We start from the raw sequence: 19,997 nt of genomic DNA, 5'->3' as shown, positions 1-19,997 counted from the left end.
TTACAACTAAAGCCCTTTCTTCTCATTCACCTCTTTGACTGATTAATTTATCCCCCTCCTCTGCCCTACCTTCTGGCATGTGTGTACTCTGTTCACCTGGCTTCTGTGCATGTCTGTATCTTCTGGCTAGTGTGCACTCCTGCACCATTCTAGCAGCCTCCCCCCCCCCCAAACAATTATTTTTAAAAATAAAAAAATAAAAGTTCTTGTAAGTTGGTTCACCTCCTCTCTTTTTTTGTGTGTCTTCTGTGTGCGTGCTCCTTCTCTCACACAATAAGCCTGAGCTTATCCCCCTATATAAAAAGTAATAACTAGAAATATAAAATAATAAAACTCTGAACATTTCCTATAAATTGTGGGATGTGTGGATCTTTATGACAATTGGGAGGAATGATGCCCTGCTGCTGCTCCTATACTGTCCCTGTGGAAATATTCCAGGGGATACCTTTTTGGGAGCCCTTTGCCAGCAATGGGCTGGATCTTCCCGGAGCGAAAATTTGATTTTGTGGCTGCCAGATTGAAAAATGGCATTTTGTTTTCCCAAATTCAGGCAGTTCCTGAAAAAATAGAATGGGTGCACCTGGAAATCTGACACCAAAAACAGCACGGGATTTACCCAAATTGCACACCCCTGTATGAAACTCTTATAAGGAATCTGTGTAACCTCCAGTTTGCTGGTAAAACTGAATTGCCATATAGAAAAAAGATGAATATGAAAAAAGTGTGTCACCAACATGAAAAGTTAGGAAGCCTCTTCTCTAAAACATCAAGAATGGCAGAATGACAGACAGCAGGGGAAAACAAACAGGGAGATAGAGAGGCTTTGTCAAGAGAAGTGAAGGCAGCAAAAGGTCCATAAGTCAGGAAATCTAATTCAGTTACATTGGTGGAAGGGGGAAAACTAAGTATTAAGTTCATGTTTGATTGCCATTTAAGTTTATATCAAATACCTGCAATAAAAGCTTTCCAGAACAAAGCAAGAGAGCAGAATTATTTCAGACCCACACTCATGTGGCTTTTTTAAGTTTGGGAGAGAAAAAAAACTGAATGAGAAAACCCAAATGCTCATCTGGTTATTTATTTATTTATTTATTTATTGCATCATTTCTACCCCACCCTTCTCACCCATCAGGGGACTCAGGGCGGTCATCCCCTTCTTCTTCTCATTTACTCTCTTTTATTCTTTATTCACCTTACTCAGTCTGACATGATCAGAGAGCAAGTCCCACTTGATTATTTGTATGAAAATACTAACTCCTTCCATGTTGCCCTGGTTTTTACATCTTCAGCTTTGAATTAAACTAAGCTATCTTACTGAATTCTCAAGCTATTTTTAAAAAGGTTCCTATTGACATTTCACATAATTGTCACATATCGCAAAAGCTTTCCTTAAAGTCCTCATGGAACATCCTCTTAATTTAGCATGTATTCAAAGTAAATATTACTGCACAATCCCACTTGTTATGTCATAGTGCATCACTGTTCTTGTGGAAGAGATGAAATGTAACACATGCTTGTATAATGTAATCAGTAGTGATCACAAAAAGAAAAAACTCCTAAGATAAGGCATTTTTTCTTCTATTTCAGAAAGCATTTTTGGAGTAAATCAATTTGTTAGTCCAAACTAGAATAGAACAGAGCCCAGGTCAGCAGGATAATTTGCTAAATGGTAAATCAACAATGGGAATTGGATTTGGCCAACAGTCTCAAAGACATGTCTATCCAAGTTCTTGAATCATTAAAATTCAATTCCTCAGAAAATTTAATGTTTTGAATATGCAGAGTTCAAGTTAACAATCATGGAATGTAAGTGAATGTATTAGGGTCTTTTTGACTTTAGTTTTATTTCCTCTGGCAAAACTGTAGTAGAAAAGGAGGAACCTAATGTAGTAATCTATGAAAAAGAGGGTTATAAATTTGATTCTCTGAAGTCTGGATTTCCTTTCCTTGTGGCCATGGGGTATGTAGCTTCTACCAACATTTTGATTTAAGCAATATTCTTTCATTGGGCAATTATGATACATATTGACCTACCATCAATTATACTAGAATGCAGAAGTGCAAAATGTAAATACAGCCTCTCTCTTTTTCATATAATAACAATATTACATGATTGTGATGGTGAGCACAAGTTCTCTGTTAGCTGCACCCTAACTATTGGATCAAAATGATATTTAGAATAATGATATTTGGAATTTATTTTAGGGCCTAAGTTAAATGTCCCATTAAACTGAGAATGGTTTTTTAAATAAAAAAATCCTTCCAGTTTATTTAATACACCATAAATGCAGGTTCTAGTTATATTATAACATCAGTTTAAGTTGATGTTGACCTATGCAGATAAGTAATTGCAAATGCAAACAACCAATATGGTGCTGTCAATAATATTGAACATTTGAGAGGTGAAATGACAGAACAAATACAGACTATTTTGGACTTCTTACGTGTTCTGGATAAGGGCTGGCTTATACAGATGTGTGTCCTTGGTATCTGCTGCAGTTTGGTCCCAGGATATTTATTTATTTATTTACATCACTTTTACCCCGCCTTTCTCTCCGAGGAGACTCAAAGCGGCTTACAGTAAATGGCAAAAATTCAATGCCTAAAAACAATGTAAAAACAACAATTCATATAAAACAATCTACAAAACAGTTCATGTAAAACAGATACCATTACAAAATAAAATCACATTATATAAAATTTTAAGAATGTCCAAGATTAAAATCCATTCATCCAGAATCCTCAAGTCTTCGTACAGGTCATGTAAAGTCCATGTTCTCATTCATTAAAAGCTTGCGTGCACAACCATGTCTTTAAGGCTTTCCTGAAGCCTAGGAGATTTGGTATCTGCCGTAAGTTGCTGGGGACAGTGTTCCACAGCCGAGGAGCCACCACCGAGAAGGCCCTGAGAGCAGGGCCTCCCCCGATGATCTAAGAGTTCTAGAAGGCTCATAGGGGGAGATACGTTCGGACAGGTAAGATGGGCCAGAACCATTTAGGGCTTTGTAGGTCAAAACCAGCACTTTGAATTGAGCTCAGTAGCATATCGGCAGCCAGTGGTGCTGACTCAACATGGGAGTAGTACGCTCCCTGTAAGCTGCTTCTGTTATTAGTCTGGCTGCCGCCCGTTGTACTAGTTGGAGCTTCCGAGCCGTCTTCAAAGGCAGCCCCATGGATGCTCAAGTCCCATTATATACAATGGTGTAGTACAATTGTGTCTCTTAAATAAAATGGTAAAAATCAAGGTTTGTTTTTGGATTATTTTAAAAATATTTTCAAGCTTTGGATGGTTTAATTCATTTATATAGAGAGCTGACTGCATCAGTCTTTTTCATTATAAAATGTCCTAAATCATTGGTCCATCTAATTTAGTGTCCTGAATAATTGGTCCATCTAATCCAGTGGTCTAGTTTGACTTGCAACAGCTTTTCAGGTTTCAACAGCATCCTTTCTTATCCTTACCTGAGATTATGTTACTTGGGAATTCCCTTCCAGAAATCAGTGAAACTCATGCTTAACTTCTTAACTTGGATAGGACTGATGTTTTTGTGATTGTACTGTTTTATTGAAAATAAGTTCTCTACACTCAGTAGAGTATAGACTTTAGGCTCACAAGATCCATTTTACTTTTTTCTATAACACAAGAGAGAGCCAGCATTGTGTAGTAGTTTGGGTACTGTGGATTGCAATTCTGGCAACCAGGGTTTGAATCCTCACTTAGCCATGGAAACGTACCTTGGACAAATCACAGTCTCAGAGGAAGGAATGCTCAATTCTTCTCTAACAAATAAGAGTCCATGATAACTTTTCCTTAGGGTTGCCATAAGCCACTCAAGAACAGGAGCACATGATCTGCCAATTATTTGAGATTAAAGAGTGACTTGGAAGCAAGATATGTTGGTAGAATTGAGAAGAAAAGTGCCTCTGAACAGTTGCCCAATTCTCTGATGAACGCAAGCAGCAATGTAACTCATTGGAATACAAGCAGCCAGAGTGTAGCATAGAATCAGCCATTCAGCCACAAATTTATGGCAATAAAATCTGCAATAGTGCAGTATTGCATAAGATAGCAACAGACCGTACTGGAAATAAAAATAGAGGAAGAGTACTAGAGCATTCTGTTCATATGTCTTTGGAAAATCCACCAGCAGAGCATGTGTGTAACTTCAGTCTCTCATTCTATAGCAAGTGATATGCAGAGGCATTCAGGCTTTGATACTGGAGGTGATACATAGACATCCTGACTTGTAGCTAGGTCCATGAATGTCTATAATACCATTTTAAAGCTCTCCAGGTTGTCAGCCATCTCTGTGCTTTGTAGCATTGAACTCCACAGTTCAGTTATGCAGTGTGTGAAGAAGTTCTTCCTTTTATCTGTCTTGAGTCTCCCACCATTCCGCTTCAGTGGAAGACCCCAGGCTCCCATATTATGATAGAGGTGGAAAAGGTTATCTCCACTTCTATTGTGCATAGTTTTTCAGACTGTATAATATCTCACCTTATTTGTCACATTTTCCTAAACTAGGCTCTTGTAATATATCTGTTATATAGAACTACAGATAACACAGACACAAAATGTGTACACCCTTTAAGATCTAATAGTAGTCATGGTGATTATTTGAAGGTTAATACATTCATATTGAAGAATAGATTATATAATAATGATTTAATCAGAATTACAAATTTCATCTTAAATTACATTTTTATGCAAAATGCTCAAATATCTTTAACAGATATTTCCAAGGTTACTTTAAAATGCTTGTACATATAAACATTGCTAACAGAAAAATAACTCCCAAACTGTTAATTTTAACATTCAATCCTATATATGTTCTTAGTACTCTTAATTACAAAATTTATACTTCTATAATCTATATTAAGTGGTATTTTATTATTATTTCTGAACCCTTTACCTGCTTTATGGAAATAAAAGAAATTGTAATTCAGTGACTTGTTTATCTTTAAGCACTCTTTAGTCTCTTTCGTTTAGGTCACAAAACCGCTGTGCTAATGAGAGTCAGTACACTTGCTCTATTTTAGTATTTTAGTAGTCCATATTAGTAAATTTGGAGGCTCTGTCTGAATATATGTGCATATGTGTCTGCCATGATCTCTACATAAAAATACAAACTTTCCTCACTGTAGCTCTTCATATCCTGTATAAAATTGCAGCTGAGGAAGAAAGGGGATAGATGTCATGGTCTGCAGTTCCCAGCAGACTGCCTGCCCTCATTCAGCCACTGCTGAAAGCTCACTTTTAGCAGAAGCAGACACTTCCCAGCATGTTGAGCCAGCTAATGAAGGGTTAACAATATCTCCTCCTGTGGAACAGGGAAGGTCTCACAAGTCTCAGAGATTAGCTGTGAATAGATGATGAAACAAGCAGCAACTGAAACCTTAGGATAATACCTCTATGTCAGTGGTTCTCAACCTCTGGGTCCCCAGATGTTTTGGCTTATTTATTTATTTATTTATTTACATCATTTCTACCCTGCCCTTCTCACCCGTAGGGACTCAGGGCAGTTTAAAACAGTCGGCAATTCCATTGCCCCAAAAACACATTCAATAAACAATGGCAGTTCAATAAAACAATAACAATACCAAAATCAATTAAAAGTTATATTAACTCTATTAAAACATGAATTATAAATAATATTAAAATGCACGAGTAATTAGAGTCATACGCTGACGCCTTTTGCATACGCCTTGATTCGGCCATATCATCTCAGATATTTATTCCTCAAATGCTTGAGTACACAGCCATGTCTTGACTGCTTTCCTAAAACTTAGGAGTGTTGGGGCTTGTCGAATACTACTGGAGAGAGCATTCCATAGCCAGGGAGCCACTACCGAGAAGGCTCTGTCCCTCGTTCCCACCAGCCAAGCCTTCGAGGCAGATGGGACCGAGAGCAGGGCCTCTCCAGATGATCTCAACAACCTAGTTGGTTCATAATATTGGTTCATGGTATTGGGTGACTTCAGCATCCATGCTGAGGCCACCTTGACAGGTGCTGCTCAGGAATTCATGGCCGCCATGACGACCATGGGGCTGTCCCAAGTAATATCGGGTCCCACCCATCAAGCTGGTCATACACTCGACCTGGTTTTTGTTGTGGGCGACAGTTTGGTCAGAGTGGAAGAGCAAACTATTCTTCCATTGTCATGGTCTGACCATTATCTGATCAGTTTAAGACTCACCGTGTCCTTAAACCTCCGCAGGGGTGGTGGACCCATTAAGATGGTCCGCCCCAGGAGACTTATGGATCCTGAGGGACTCCTGACATCTCTTGGGGTTCTGTCTGCTATGGAGGCTGACGATCCTGTCAATGCCTTGGTCGCTCGTTATAACACCGAGTTGTCCAGGGCTATTGACATGATCGCTCCCGAACGTCCACTCTCGCTGTGTGGAGTTGCCCCGGCTCCCTGGTTCACCGGGGAGCTGGCAGAGATGAAACGTGGGAGAAGGAGACTAGAGTGTCGTTGGCGGAGAACTCGTGGCGTTTCTGACCGAGCACGGTCTAAAGCCGCTATTAGGGCTTATTCCGCAGCGTTGTGGGCAGCCAGGAAGGTTTTCACGACTGCCCGCATCGTGTCTGCAACAAATAGATCTTCTGAGTTGTTCCGAGTTGTTGGGGAGCTCCTCCACCCTTCTCAGGGTGGGGAGGCACCTGACTTCTCAGCAACTCGGTGTAGCGAGTTCGCTCACCATTTTGCCTAAAGTCGCTCAGATTTGTTCCGACTTGGACGCCAATCTTGAAGCATTGCCAGGTGAGGTAACCGAGGCATCTGTCTGTTCGATCTTGTGGGATTCGTTTCAGTTTGTGCAACCTGATGATGTGGACAAGATTCTTGGAGCGGTGAGGGCGACTACCTGTGCCCTTGATCCCTGCCCATCTTGGCTTTTAAAACAGGCCAGTGGTGGGTTAGTTGATTGGTTTGTGGCAATAATTAATGCCTCCTTGGGGCAGGGCAAATTTCCATCCAGCCTAAAACAAGCCGTGGTAAGGCCTATTTTGAAGAAGGCCTCATTGGATCCGACCAATCCTTGTAACTACAGGCCAATCTCTAACCTACCATTCTTGGGCAAGGTCTTAGAGCGGGTGGTTGCCTCTCAGCTCCAGGGATTCTTGGAAGATACGGATTTTCTGGACCAATCACAGTCTGGCTTCAGGCCTGGGTTCAGTATCGAGACGGCTTTGGTCACCTTGGTAGATGACCTCTGCAGGGAGCTGGACAGGGGGAGTGTGACCCAGCTGGTTCTCTTGGACATCTCAGCGGCTTTCGATACCATCGACCATGGTATCCTTCTGGGGCGGCTCTCTGGGATGGGCCTTGGGGGTACTGCACTGCAGTGGCTCCAGTCCTTTCTGGAGGGCCGTTCCCAGTTGGTGAAGCTGGGGGACACCTGCTCGGACCCCTGGCCATTGACCTGTGGGGTCCCGCAAGGTTCTATTTTGTCCCCCATGCTTTTTAACATCTACATGAAACTGCTGGGAGAAGTCATCCGGAGTTTTGGAGTTCGGTGCCATCTCTACGTGGATGACGCCCAACTCTACTACTCTTTTCCACCTAAATCCAAGGAAGCCCCTCGGATTCTGGACCAGTGTCTGGCCGCTGTGTTGGCCTGGATGAGGGTGAACAAACTGAGACTTAATCCCGACAAGACAGAGGTCCTCCAGGTCAGTCGTACGTCTGATCGGGGTATTGGGTGCCAACCTGTGCTTGACGGGGTCGCACTCCCCCTGAAGGCGCAGGTCTGCAGCTTGGGGGTCCTCCTGGACTCGGCGCTGACACTTGAGGCCCAGGTGTCGGCCGTGGCTGGGAGGGCCTTTGCACAATTAAAACTTGTGTGCCAGCTGTGACCATACCTCAAGAAGTCTGATCTGACCATGGTGGTCCATGCCTTAGTTACCTCTAGACTGGACTATTGCAATGTGCTCTACGTGGGGCTGCCTTTGAAGATGGCCCGGAAATTACAACTAGTACAACGTTCGGCAGCCAGGCTTCTATCTGGAGCGAATTACAGGGCGCGTTCAACGCCTCTGTTTAAGGAGCTCCACTGGCTGCCATTTATTTTCTGGGCCCAATTCAAGGTGCAGGTTATCACCTACAAAGCCCTAAACAGTTTGGGACCCACCTACCTTAGAGACCGCATCTCCCTCTATGAACCCAGATGTTCTCTTCGCTCGTCGGGGGAGGCCCTTCTCTCGCTCCCACCACCCTCACAGTCATGATTGGTGGGGACGAGAGAGAGGGCCTTCTCCGTCGTGGCCCCCCGGCTTTGGAACTCTCTACATAGAGAGATCAGGCAGGCCCCTACCCTCCTCTCCTTCCAGAAGAGCTTAAAAACCTGGCTCTTCCAAAAGGCCTTCGATGTTTAGTTGTTGCTGGATTGATCTATCTGTCCATTCCATAATAGTCCCATTGTTGTTGTCTTGCCATTTTATACCGCACTTTATTGTCCATTCAACTGTGAAATTTCCTTTTCCCATTTCGTAACACTCTGCACTTCACCTGGGATCTACGAATTAGTCTCCTGTTTTTAACACTGTATCCTGCTTGTTGATTTTAATGATTGTTTTTATTGATGTTGATGTTTTTTACTGGGATAATTTTTTTATTGCTTTGTTACTGTTATTTGTTTGTTTTATCGGGACAGACCCCATGTAAGCCGCCCCGAGTCCCTTCGGGGAGATGGGACGGGGTATAAAAATAAAGTTATTATTATTATTATTATTATTATTATTATTATTATTATTATTATTATTATTATTATTATTAATAGGAGATACATTTGGACAAGTAGCTTGGGCCAGAACCATTTAGGGCTTTATAGGTCAAAACCAGCACTTTGAATTGGGCTCGGTAGCATATTGGCAGCCAGTGGAGCTGGCTTAACGGGGATGGTACGCTCCCTGTATGCCGCCCCAGTTATTAATCTGGCTGCCGCCTGTTGTACTAGCTGGAGCTTCCGGGCCACCTTCAAAGGCAACCCCACGTAGAGAGAGTTGCAGTAATCCAGGCGGGATGTAACCAGAGCGTGGACCACCGTGGCCAAGTCAGGCTTCCCAAGGTACGGGCGCAGCTAGCGCAAAAGTCTGAGTTGTGCAAAGGCTCCCCTGGCCACCGCCGAGATCTGGGGTTCCAGGCTCAGCGATGAGTCCAGGATCACCCCCAGACTGTGAACCTGTGTCTTCAGGGGGAGTGTGACCCCATCCAACACAGGTTGCAACCCCATACCCTGTTCAGCCTTCCGACTGACTAGGAGGACCTCCGTCTGGATTAAGTTTCAATTTGTTCACCCTCATCCAGTCTGACACAGCGGCCAAACACCGGTTCAGGACCTGGACAGCCTCCTTAGTGACAGGTGGGAAGTAGTGACAGAGCTGGACATCTTCTGCGTACAGATGACACTGCACTACAAAACTCTGGATGATCTCTCCCAGTGGCTTCATGTAAATGTTAAACAACATGGGGGACAGTACTGACCCCTGCGGGACCCCACAAATCAATGGTTGTGGGGCAAAGCAGGTGTCCCCCAGTAACACCATCTGAGACCGACCCTCCAGGAATGAGCGGAGCCACTGCAAAAACAGTACCTACAAGTCCCATTCCCGCGAGGCGTCCCAGAAGGATACCGTGATCAATGGTATTGAAGGCCACTGAGAGGTCCAGCAGAACCAGCAGGGACACACTCCCTCTATCCAGTTTCTGGTGTAGATCATCGACTAAGGCGACCAAGGCTGTCTCGGTACCATGTCCTGGCCTAAAGCCAGATTGCGCCGGATCTAGAAAATCAGTATCATCCAAGAATGCCTGGAGTTGTGTGACCACCACACGTTCCACGACCTTGCCCAAAAAGGGGAGATTGGAAATAGGCTGAAAGTTATCCAGTTGAGTGGGGTCCAGTGATGGCTTCTTCAACAGCGGCTTGATCACAGCCAATTTAAGGCTCACTGGAAATATGCCTTCCTGAAGGGAGGCATTCACCACCACCTTCACCCACTCGCCCAATTCCCCTATGGCTTCTCTCACCAGCCAGGATGGGCAGGGGTCTAGGATGCATGTGGTAGCCCTCACCTCTTCAAGCACCTTGTCCTCATCCTCAGAGTGAATCAATTGAAATGAATCCATCAAAATGGGACAAGCGGATGCTCTATGTACATCCTTGGAGACTGCCATTAACATGGTGTTAAAACCAGAGCGGATCAAAGCAACTTTGTCCACGAAGAATCGAGCACATGCTTCACAGCGGGCTGCCGAGTTGTTAGGAATCCCGTCCTGGGACGCGGGATATAACAAACCTCTGACCACTCAAAACAGCTCAGCCGGACGGTTCTGTGCAGACGCAATATTAGCTGCAAAGAAAACATTCTTTGCAGCATCTATTGCCGCGGTGTATGTCCTAAGATAGGAACATAGCCGTGTTCGATTTGACTCGCTTGGCTTTGAATGCCACACGCCTTCTAGTCCCCTCTTCTTTCGCTTCATCGCTGCCAGCTCCTCAGTGAACCAAGGAGATGGTTTAGCTCAGGTACTCGAGAGGGGACGTTCTGGAGCAATTGTGTCTATCACCCTTGTAGTCTCCTTGTTCCAGAGAGCGACCAGAGCATCGACAGAATCAGCAGCCGTGGTAGTGGGAAACACCCTAAGAGCCGTCAGGAATCCATCCAGATACATAAGCCTCCTGGGGCGGACCATTTTAGTAGGTCCTCCACCCCTATGGAGGTTGGGGGGCGCAGTAAGTCTAAACCTGTTCAGGTGATGCTCAGTCCATGGCAACGGAGCGATGGTAAGCTCCTCCACACTGCCACCTTCCTCCCATCCCTGGCAGAAAACCAAGTCAAGTGTGTGCCCTGCTCTGTGGGTGGGACCAGATACCAATTCGGACAGCCCCATGGTTGCCATGGTGGCCATGAAGTCCTGAGCTGCTCCCTGATAGAGTGGTCTCGGCATTGTCCCCCAGCACAATTAGCCGTTGAGACTCCAATGACAGGCCTGAGACTACCCCCGCCAGCTCAGGCAGGGAGACTGTAGTGCAGCGGGGTGATAGGTACACTAACAGAATCCCTAAACTGTCCCAGCCACCTACTCTCAGATGGGCACATTCAAACAAGGTTGACTGTGGGATGGGGCACCTGGTCAGGTGGATGAACTCCTTATAGACTAATCCTCCAGACTTTGGTTGGTGCTGCACGGTGTAACCTGGTGGACACAGCTGGGTGAGACTGGCCCCCCCAGCCTTGTCCAACCAGGTCTCCGTTATGCACGGCAGGTCTGCCCGCTCATCCAGGATAAGATCCTGAATAATTGCTGATTTTCCATTGACAGACCTGGTGTTCAGCAGCACCACCTTTAGGTTGGAGGGACCGCTAACCTGGGCACCGAAATTTCCTATGTCAGGAGGCCGTTTTACATCTATGAGTACTCTCTTTCTTTCCATAGGCAGAATTAAATTATACCTCCCTTTCCCGTATCTCCCCCTCCCCTGGATTACTTCGATAGGGGCCCCCTGGCCAATACATGCCCCCCTCCCCTCTACCTGGTCCATCACAGTGGTAATAATAGTTGTTAAGGATGCTCAGAGTCTTATAATATTGCTTCCTTCTTCCACTGTGGTTTTTCCCAGCCTTTAGTAAAGTGCTCAAGTGTGCTGATTCTGAGGTCAAAATGTATTTGCAAGATAAAACCAATAGGAGCTCACCTTCCCACCCTCTTGCCCACCATCTCTGCCCCTTAAAATTAATGCTCAATTAAATTGCACAGTTCGGCTCATAATAGGTGTTAAACACAGATAAACTATGGTGCTTCAGTCCTTGAGCTACAGTCTAGTGTCATGGAACCAAGTCCCAGGGCTGAATTTCCAAGCCCTGGACTTGGAGTCATAACATAAATAATCCTGGAAGCACCTGGCAGAAGAAGATAGAAGAGCCTGGGAACTCGGGGTTGAAAGTATAAACAATTATAATTGGTAGAGTGTGTGGGAATAGTAGAAATGTGATACAGGGGGTGGGGTTTGATGATGATATTTGCGTGTGGTGTTACGTTGCATCAAAGGTGATAAAAATGATTATATGTAAACATTAGGTCATTCTCGACTTTTTCCAAAGTCATGTATTCTTCAATAAAGATTGGATTTGAGAGCAGCTATCTTTGATCTGCGTTCAGACTGGTCCTTTGAAGTGAGCCTGACATTTAAGTCGAGAATCCCGTTCTCACCCTCCTGCGGATTCGCAGTGAAGTGATAATGAGTGGAGAAGGCGATCAAAGCCTAAATGGAGCAGAGAGGCCTTTGCCAGGGGCCCGGCCGTTGGGGGAAGAGACGCTGCAAGCCATAGCTTCCTCTACGGGGTACCCCAGGCCGAACGGCGTGACCCAGAGGATTCCCAGAGGAGGAAGAGGCGTCTCTGCGGCTGCAGAAACCAGTTGGGGATCTGGAGGAAGCATGCCGGAAACCGTGGCCCTGCGGTTATCAATCCTGGAAACTAATTTATCCAGGCTGTCGGAAACCGTGGGGAGGTTGGTGCCACTATTGGAAGAGAATCTCCAGAAGGAGCCCACCCGATATGGCGCCGAGAGAGAGCCAAGTAAAGAAGAAGCTTGGAGCCAGAGGGGCCAGCGCGCCTCAACGCAGAGGATCGGGTCCAGTGGATTGGCGGACGAAGGCGGAGAGGAGCCGGAGATCCAGGAAGAGGAGGAGGATGTGCCGTACGACGAGGGAAGGCGAGGTGCGGGGGCTACAGCGAGGCCCGCATTCGGATGGGTGGAAGGGCCGACAGCAGCGGCAGAATTTCGGGAGCCGCGCAGAACGACCGCCGGAGTGGGGCGCGGCGTGTTCAAAGGGGCCGTCCAAGGAAACCCAATGCAACCCTTCCCCATGCCTCCCAGACAGCATCAACGGGCCGCAGAATGGATGCAAAGGAGGGAAGAGCTCAAACTGGAATACGGAGGGGAATCATCTGAACTGAACTTTTTCCTCATTAGCATCAGAGGATATATGGAAGACAATGCACACACATTCCCCTCCGAAGGAAGCATGGTTCGGGCCATCGGCAACACACTAAAGAGAGGAGCAGCCAGCTGGTATGTGCAACTACATGCCAGACGCGACCCGTGCCTGAGGTCAGTACCCCGCTTCCTCGCCGCACTGGAAAACCGGTTCAGAGACCGGCTAGAGCAATTGGGGCTCGAGACCAGCTTAAAGGAATAAAGCAGAGGGACAAAACGGTGCCCGAGTACGCAGAGGAATTCCTCCATCTCGCGGAAAGGGTGCCAGAGTGGTCTGAAGTGACCAAAGTGGAGATATTCAAAGAGGGACTACGCCCCGAGGTTTTCAGTTGGGCAGCGCACAGAGACGACCCAGAAACACTCCAGGGCTGGATACAACTAGCGGGGCGCGTCGAATCCACCCTGGCCCGAGTAAAGCATTTCAGGGGCGGCGGCGGCCAGCAAAGACCGGTGGCGAGGGGTCGAGGAGAAACGAGGAAGCAGGAAAGGCCCGGAGGGAGGCCGGGGATCCCCTTCAAAGGAGATGACAACAAACCCAAGCCGGGATGCTTTGTATGTGGGAAGACGGGCCATCGAGCAGCAGAATGTTGGGCCCGGAAGGGGGAGCCGCCAAAACCCTCAAAGCCCAAGCCAGCAGCCGGGAGACGAGCGGAGGAGGAGGTGCGAGCCCCAGAATCTCCGGAAAGACTGGTGAGTCGAGACAAACGCATGCTAGTAGTGCCAATCTGCCTATCGGGGCTAGAGAATCGGGCCACCTGCAGGGCATTCGTGGATTGCGGTTGTTCTAGGAACATTATAACTCCGGAATTAGCAGAAGCGCTGAAATGCCAGCAGACGTTGCTTGACTCCCCAATTGCATTTTCGCAGCTAGATGGATCAGTTGCTGCTGGGGAAGTATCTACGAAGGAAATATGGGGGAATCCCATGTAAAATAGGCAAATGGGAAGGAAGAATATCCTTTGTGATAGCCCCTATTGCCACATACCATGTAATACTAGGGATCCCATGGCTCGAACAGGCAAATCCTGAAGTAGATTGGAGAGGAAAGAGCCTAGCATTTAAAGAACAACAAACGCAATGGGAGATAAGCAAAATAGCAGGAGAGGAGGACGAGGGAAATGAAGCAGGGGAAATAGACCCACAGCTATTGCCACCTGAATACAGAGACTTTGTGGATGTTTTCAATCAGAAAGAGGCAAGTAAATTACCTCCCAAGAGGAATATAGAAGTAGAAATTGAAATAACCCCAGGAGCAAACTTACCAAAACCAAAAGTGTATCCCATGTCTGTTCAGGAGAAGGAGGAATTGAGGAAATATATTGATAAGAACCTGGCGCGAGGCTTCATTAAGCCATCCAATTCTCCTCTCGGAGCCCCAGTGTTATTTAGGAGAAAGAGACAACTCTCTAAGATTGTGCATTGACTATCGAAATTTAAATGCAATTACTAAGGACAATAAATACCCTATGCCCTTAGTAAAGGATTTAATTACCGTATTGAAGAAAGGGAGCATATTTACTAAACTGGATTTAATTGAAGCATATCATAAATTAAGAATCAAACCCGAGGATACTTGGAAAACTGCATTTTCCTGCGCATTCGGCCATTTTGAATATAAAATTTTGCCATTTGGGTTAAAAAATGGCGGCAGTTGCTTTATGCAGCTTATAAATAAAATACTGCACCCATTGTTGTACCGAGGAGTATTCATATTCCTTGATGACATCTTGATCGTGAGCGAAGATAAAGAAAAGCACGTGGAATTGGTCCGGGAAGTTTTGCAGAGACTAAGGGAAGCAAAGCTGTATGCAAAACTGTCCAAATGTGAATTTAATAAAACTCAAATTGACTTTCTGGGGTATCGGATATCTCCAGAAGGGTTAGCTATGGACCCGTCTAAAGTATCAGACGTAAAAGAATGGGGAGTACCTCAAACAAGGAGGCAATTGCAATCATTTCTGGGGTTTGCAAATTTTTATAGATCGTTCATAAAAGGCTTTGCGCAAATAACCGCACCCCTTACTGAACTTTTAAAAACAAAAGGGAAAGGGGAGACAGCAAAAGTGAAAGCTCCTGGCGCCAAACTGAGTTGGACGCCAGAATGCCAAAAGGCATTTGAAACCCTAAAAGGATGCTTCACAGAAGAACCCGTCCTAAAACACCCCGATATCCGGAGCCCTTTCATAATCCATTGTGATGCTTCAGACTGTGCATACGGGGCAGTACTATTGCAAAAAGATCAAAATGGGAACTTAAAACCTTGTGGATATTTGTCCCGGAAGTTCAGTGAAACTGAAAAATGTTGGCCCATATGGGAAAAAGAAGCATTAGCCATATTAAAAGCCTTAGAATGCTGGCGACACTTCCTCGAAGGGAGCGGAATCCCATTTGAAATTTGGTCTGACCATAAGAACCTCCAGTATTTAAAATCTCCTCGAAAATTGTCCCCCAAACAAATTAGATGGGCACAATACTTCAGCAGGTTCGATTTCCAATTAAAGTTTTTCCAAGGGAAACAGAATGTCTTGGCAGATGCTCTTTCACGCATGCCTCAACACGAAGGCATAACCACAGCAAAAGAGGGAACAGTATTCTCTGATAAACAATGGGGATTAGCTGTCAGTACAAGAGCGCAGACCCAAAGAGAGAACACTGCTATTATTAAATTCGACGAGGAGAATAGTTGGGGAAAAGAACTGAAACAGTCATACGAAGGAGATCAGTGGATCGCATCCAACGCAGAAAAGGGGGAGCAGAAGGGGGGATTCTGGTTTGTGAACAAGAAACTGTATATCCCAGCAATATTAAGGATTAAGATTTTGCATCGTTTTCACAATAACCAGAGCGCTGGTCATACAGGAATTACAAAAACAACAAAGGCAATAGCAAAACATTGTTGGTGGCCAGGGATGAGGAAGGACATAAAGAATCATGTTGTTCAATGTGATGATTGTGCCAGAAATAAATCGAGAGGAGGGAAGCCTATGGGATTATTACAAACAGTAGCAGAACCTACCAGGCCTTGGGAATGTGTAGCTATGGACTTTGTGGGGGAACTGCCGGTTATCAAAGGACATCGTTATATTTGGACAGTATTAGACCTGTTTTCCAAACAGGCCCACTTTATAGCACTGACGAAACTACCGTCGGCAGAGAAACTAGCTGAATTGTACATAAACCATATTTACAAACTTCATGGATGTCCCAGTAGAGTGGTCAGTGACAGAGGGGTTCAGTTCACAGCAAAATTCTGGGAAAAATTCTTGGAAATGCTAGGAGCAGAAAGGAGTCTAAGTTCTGCTTTTCACCCCATGACAAACGGGGCAGTAGAACGTACTCAACAGACGCTTGGGCAGTTCCTTCGAATGTACTCTAACATGAGACAAAATGACTGGTCTAAGTGGCTGGCTTTCGCAGAACTAGCTTTTAATTCGACTATACATTCCGCAACAAATAAAACTCCCTTTGAAGTAGTTTACGGGTATGAAATACAGCCTCTGCCCCAGTTGCCAAGATGGACAGAGAATGAAGAAACAGGGGCAGGGAAATGGAAAACTCAAATGCTAGAATGCTGGAGTCAAGTGACTGCATCCTTAAAGGAAGCACACAAAAAGTATAAAACATTCGCAGACAGAAAAAGGATGGAAGGCGATAAATTGGAGAAAGGAGATTTAGTGTGGTTAAGTACCCAAAACATCAAATTGGGGCTGCCTTCGAGAAAACTGGGCCCCAAATATATTGGACCATTCAGAATACAGGGTGTTATCAATGAAGTAACTTTCCAGTTGGCATTGCCAAAAAGTTTAGGGAAAATACACCCAGTATTCCATCGCAGCTTACTGAAAAAGTATATGGGTACTTTGGACAAAATGGACACATAGAGTTATTATTTGATTTATTTCAGAATTGTGATGAAAGAAGCACCGAAGAGGAGGATGGAGAAAAAGAGGGCGCCATGTCATGGAACCAAGTCCCAGGGCTGAATTTCCAAGCCCTGGACTTGGAGTCATAACATAAATAATCCTGGAAGCACCTGGCAGAAGAAGATAGAAGAGCCTGGGAACTCGGGGTTGAAAGTATAAACAATTATAATTGGTAGAGTGTGTGGGAATAGTAGAAATGTGATACAGGGGGTGGGGTTTGATGATGATATTTGCGTGTGGTGTTATGTTGCATCAGAGGTGATAAAAATGATTATATGTAAACATTAGGTCATTCTCGACTTTATCCAAAGTCATGTATTCTTCAATAAAGATTGGATTTGAGAGCAGCTATCTTTGATCTGCGTTCAGACTGGTCCTTTGAAGTGAGCCTGACAGTCTAGTACTTAGTTTACAAGACAGTTTATCAAGTTAGTGGGGCTTCTGAGCTATATAAGATAGGTGGTTCAACTCAGTTCCTCAAGTACATCAGTCAAGGTTCTTCTAGTAAAGTTCTCAAGTGCTCAAAAGTGCCAAGTCCAGAAGAGTATTTGATACCTAATAGGCGGCAGTATTGTCCAAAAAGTGCATAATAAGATAGTCAGTTAATAAAGTTAATACAGTGCTTGGCAGGCAGCAGTTTATCTAATTAAGTGCATACAGTTTGTTGAATAAAGTGTTTACAGTCTGGCTCACCACATTGCTACAGTAGCATAATGACCGAGGTCAGGCCCAATATCGGTAGTTGTTATAACAGGCAATGATGATAGCAAAGCTAGTTCGACCGACCACCGGTGGGCCTAGTCCTCACAGCAATCGCAGAGTAGCAACAATGCAACAGTGGGGAGGCCGGACAACCATTCAACAACCAGGGCAGCGAAGCAGCATCCTCCAAACTTTCCATGCCGCCAACCAGCCCTGAGTAGGCTGCCCGCGCTCTCAATGGACTCCTCCGCTGCTGCAACCCATCGTGAGCACACAGCCCGAGCACACCCGCAGCACCTACGCCATCCACGCCACCGCCAAACACGCTGTCTTGGAGCACCCCAGAACCCCGAAGCACTCCCAGCCAGCCTTCCTGCACCTTCCTCCGACCAACAGCTCCTCAGTGTTTCATACAGCCACACCACTGGAGAGGCACCGTAAGCCCTGTTGCCTCAGGTCACAATCTTCACAGGCCCACATGGGAAGCAGACAAACAAAACTCTACTCGGCAGATAATGTAGATAATGTAGATAATACAGTGCCGTTCTTAATGCACTAGTCTTTTGATCCGGTCTTATAGTTCTTTAAAATTCTTCCCTTGCGGGGGAGGTTCTTCTCCTCCCCTCTCCTCTCCTCTCCTCCTCCACACTAGCTCACTCTCTGTTTCCCCCGTTTTCCCTGAAGGCCAATTCAGACCGCCCCTCAAGGCAACCTTTGTTACCTTGGGTTTCAGTCTTCGTTTTCCTTCAGGGATGATACTATAGCATTGAGAGCTCACAAGTTTTCTGGAAAATCAGTGCGGGGCTACAGTCTTAGGGGAGTCTTACAGCCGCGGGAACATGTTGACACGCTCAGCCTTCCCTTCTTGTGCTTTCTTTCCTTTCCTTTGCTTTGCCCTCCAGGGCAGAAGAATGGACCCAAAAGGTATAATCAGGGTCCCCGTAGCATACCTTTGTAATTTCCAGCATCAGGTTTGAGAGAGAAGGGCTGGTTACAGAGGAATTGAATGGTAGTCAGTTTACCAGTTGTTAGGATTTCTGGGAGTTGAAGGCCAAAACATCTGGGGACCCACAGGTTGAGATCCACGGTTCTATGTAGTAGCTCTGGTTGGCAGACAATTCTGTATTCTTGCTCTGGAACTTGGCTCTTCTGTTTTCAATAACTCCTTGCATTTTATTACTGTAGTCTGAAAAATGATATTTCTAACTTCTAGACTTCGTTGTTACCCTTGTCTTGAAACCTGACTCTGTTGATCTTCTGATTACTGGCATTTCTGACTCTGGATTGTGACCGTGGCTATCTCAGTTATTTCTTGTTTTGAAACCTGACTGACCCTTGACTTTCGTTTATTCCTGACTTGACTCTGTTGCTTCACTGGCTTGATTTTAACTACATGGACTTTGGAACTTGATATTGGCTCACACATATCTTGCTTGTTATTTGTACTTCTGTTATTCCAGCTTGACTTCCAGGGATTCCTGAATTTGGGCTTTTTTTATTCACCTGTTGTTTGTTGAAACCTAAACTCTTGATAATGTGGCTGAGTTCACAACAGTACATCATAAAGCAGAGACACATGGTTTGCAAGAAAATTGAATGATTAGAAAAAAAATGGTTGATAGCTTCTCATGTCATTTGTGTGCACAAGGTGACTTAACTCAATCCATCTTAATTATCTTATTGGTCTTCATGAATGTAGTGAAGGTAATGAGCAGTGGTATAGATTAATACTTAGGTACAAGTAGGAAAATGTACAGTAGTAGTGGAAGTAGTAAAACCACTGAATATTGTAAGATTATCACAGTTACCTTTCTCCATTTCTAGTGGAGAGAAAACAATAAAAATTTAAACCATCCACAATTCGGGAATGTGGTTTTTTCAAAACATGTAATTGGAGACACTTTATATGTAATCAGAGACACAGATATCTTTGAAATATTTTGTGTTCATTTATAATACTGGGCATAGTGCTGGCCAGCAACAAAGAAACATGAACAAGCCCTTAACATATTGGAAATTAAAATGCTGAGGTGGACACTTGCCTTGATACTTCTTGACCATGTGCCAAATGATGGCATCTGTCAAAGACTAGGGAAAAAAAGCAATCAGCAAGAATATGCAGGAAGCAAGGCTACTGTGGTATGGCCATGTCATGAGAAGAGAACCAACATCAATATTACAAACAGCACTACATTTGGAGATAGCAGGATGATGACCACATGGACGGCCAAAGAAAAGATGATGGACACCATCAATGCAACAACATGTATGCTGCCAACCTGAGACCTGAGGATGCTCAAAATAAAGCCCTGTGGAAACAACAGTCACAATGCTATTCCCTTCATTGGGAAAATAGCTGAGCAA

At 44.9% G+C, this 19,997-nt stretch overlaps 1 protein-coding gene across 3 annotated transcripts in view; it reads left to right on the top strand.

Moving 5' to 3' along the window:
• cadm2 (cell adhesion molecule 2) overlaps window positions 1-19,997 on the top strand; it is a 644,325-nt gene that overhangs the window by 92,751 nt on the left and 531,577 nt on the right. Inside the window, exon 2 of one of the 3 annotated variants that reach the window (XM_062977131.1) lies at window positions 1-19,997. This exon is cut by the window's left edge and continues 29,858 nt beyond it. The exons of the other annotated variants lie outside the window; for them this stretch is intronic. Within the exon in view, the coding sequence (XP_062833201.1) occupies window positions 14,475-16,889 (2,415 nt within the window). The 5' untranslated portion in view covers window positions 1-14,474 and the 3' untranslated portion in view covers window positions 16,890-19,997. 3 annotated transcript variants of the gene reach the window in all.

The sequence above is a fragment of the Anolis carolinensis genome, chromosome 3, assembly GCF_035594765.1.
Source record: "Anolis carolinensis isolate JA03-04 chromosome 3, rAnoCar3.1.pri, whole genome shotgun sequence".
NCBI lineage: Eukaryota > Metazoa > Chordata > Lepidosauria > Squamata > Dactyloidae > Anolis > Anolis carolinensis.
The sequence above is the reverse complement of the archived record's forward strand: the minus strand, read 5'-3'. Positions and strand labels throughout refer to the sequence as shown.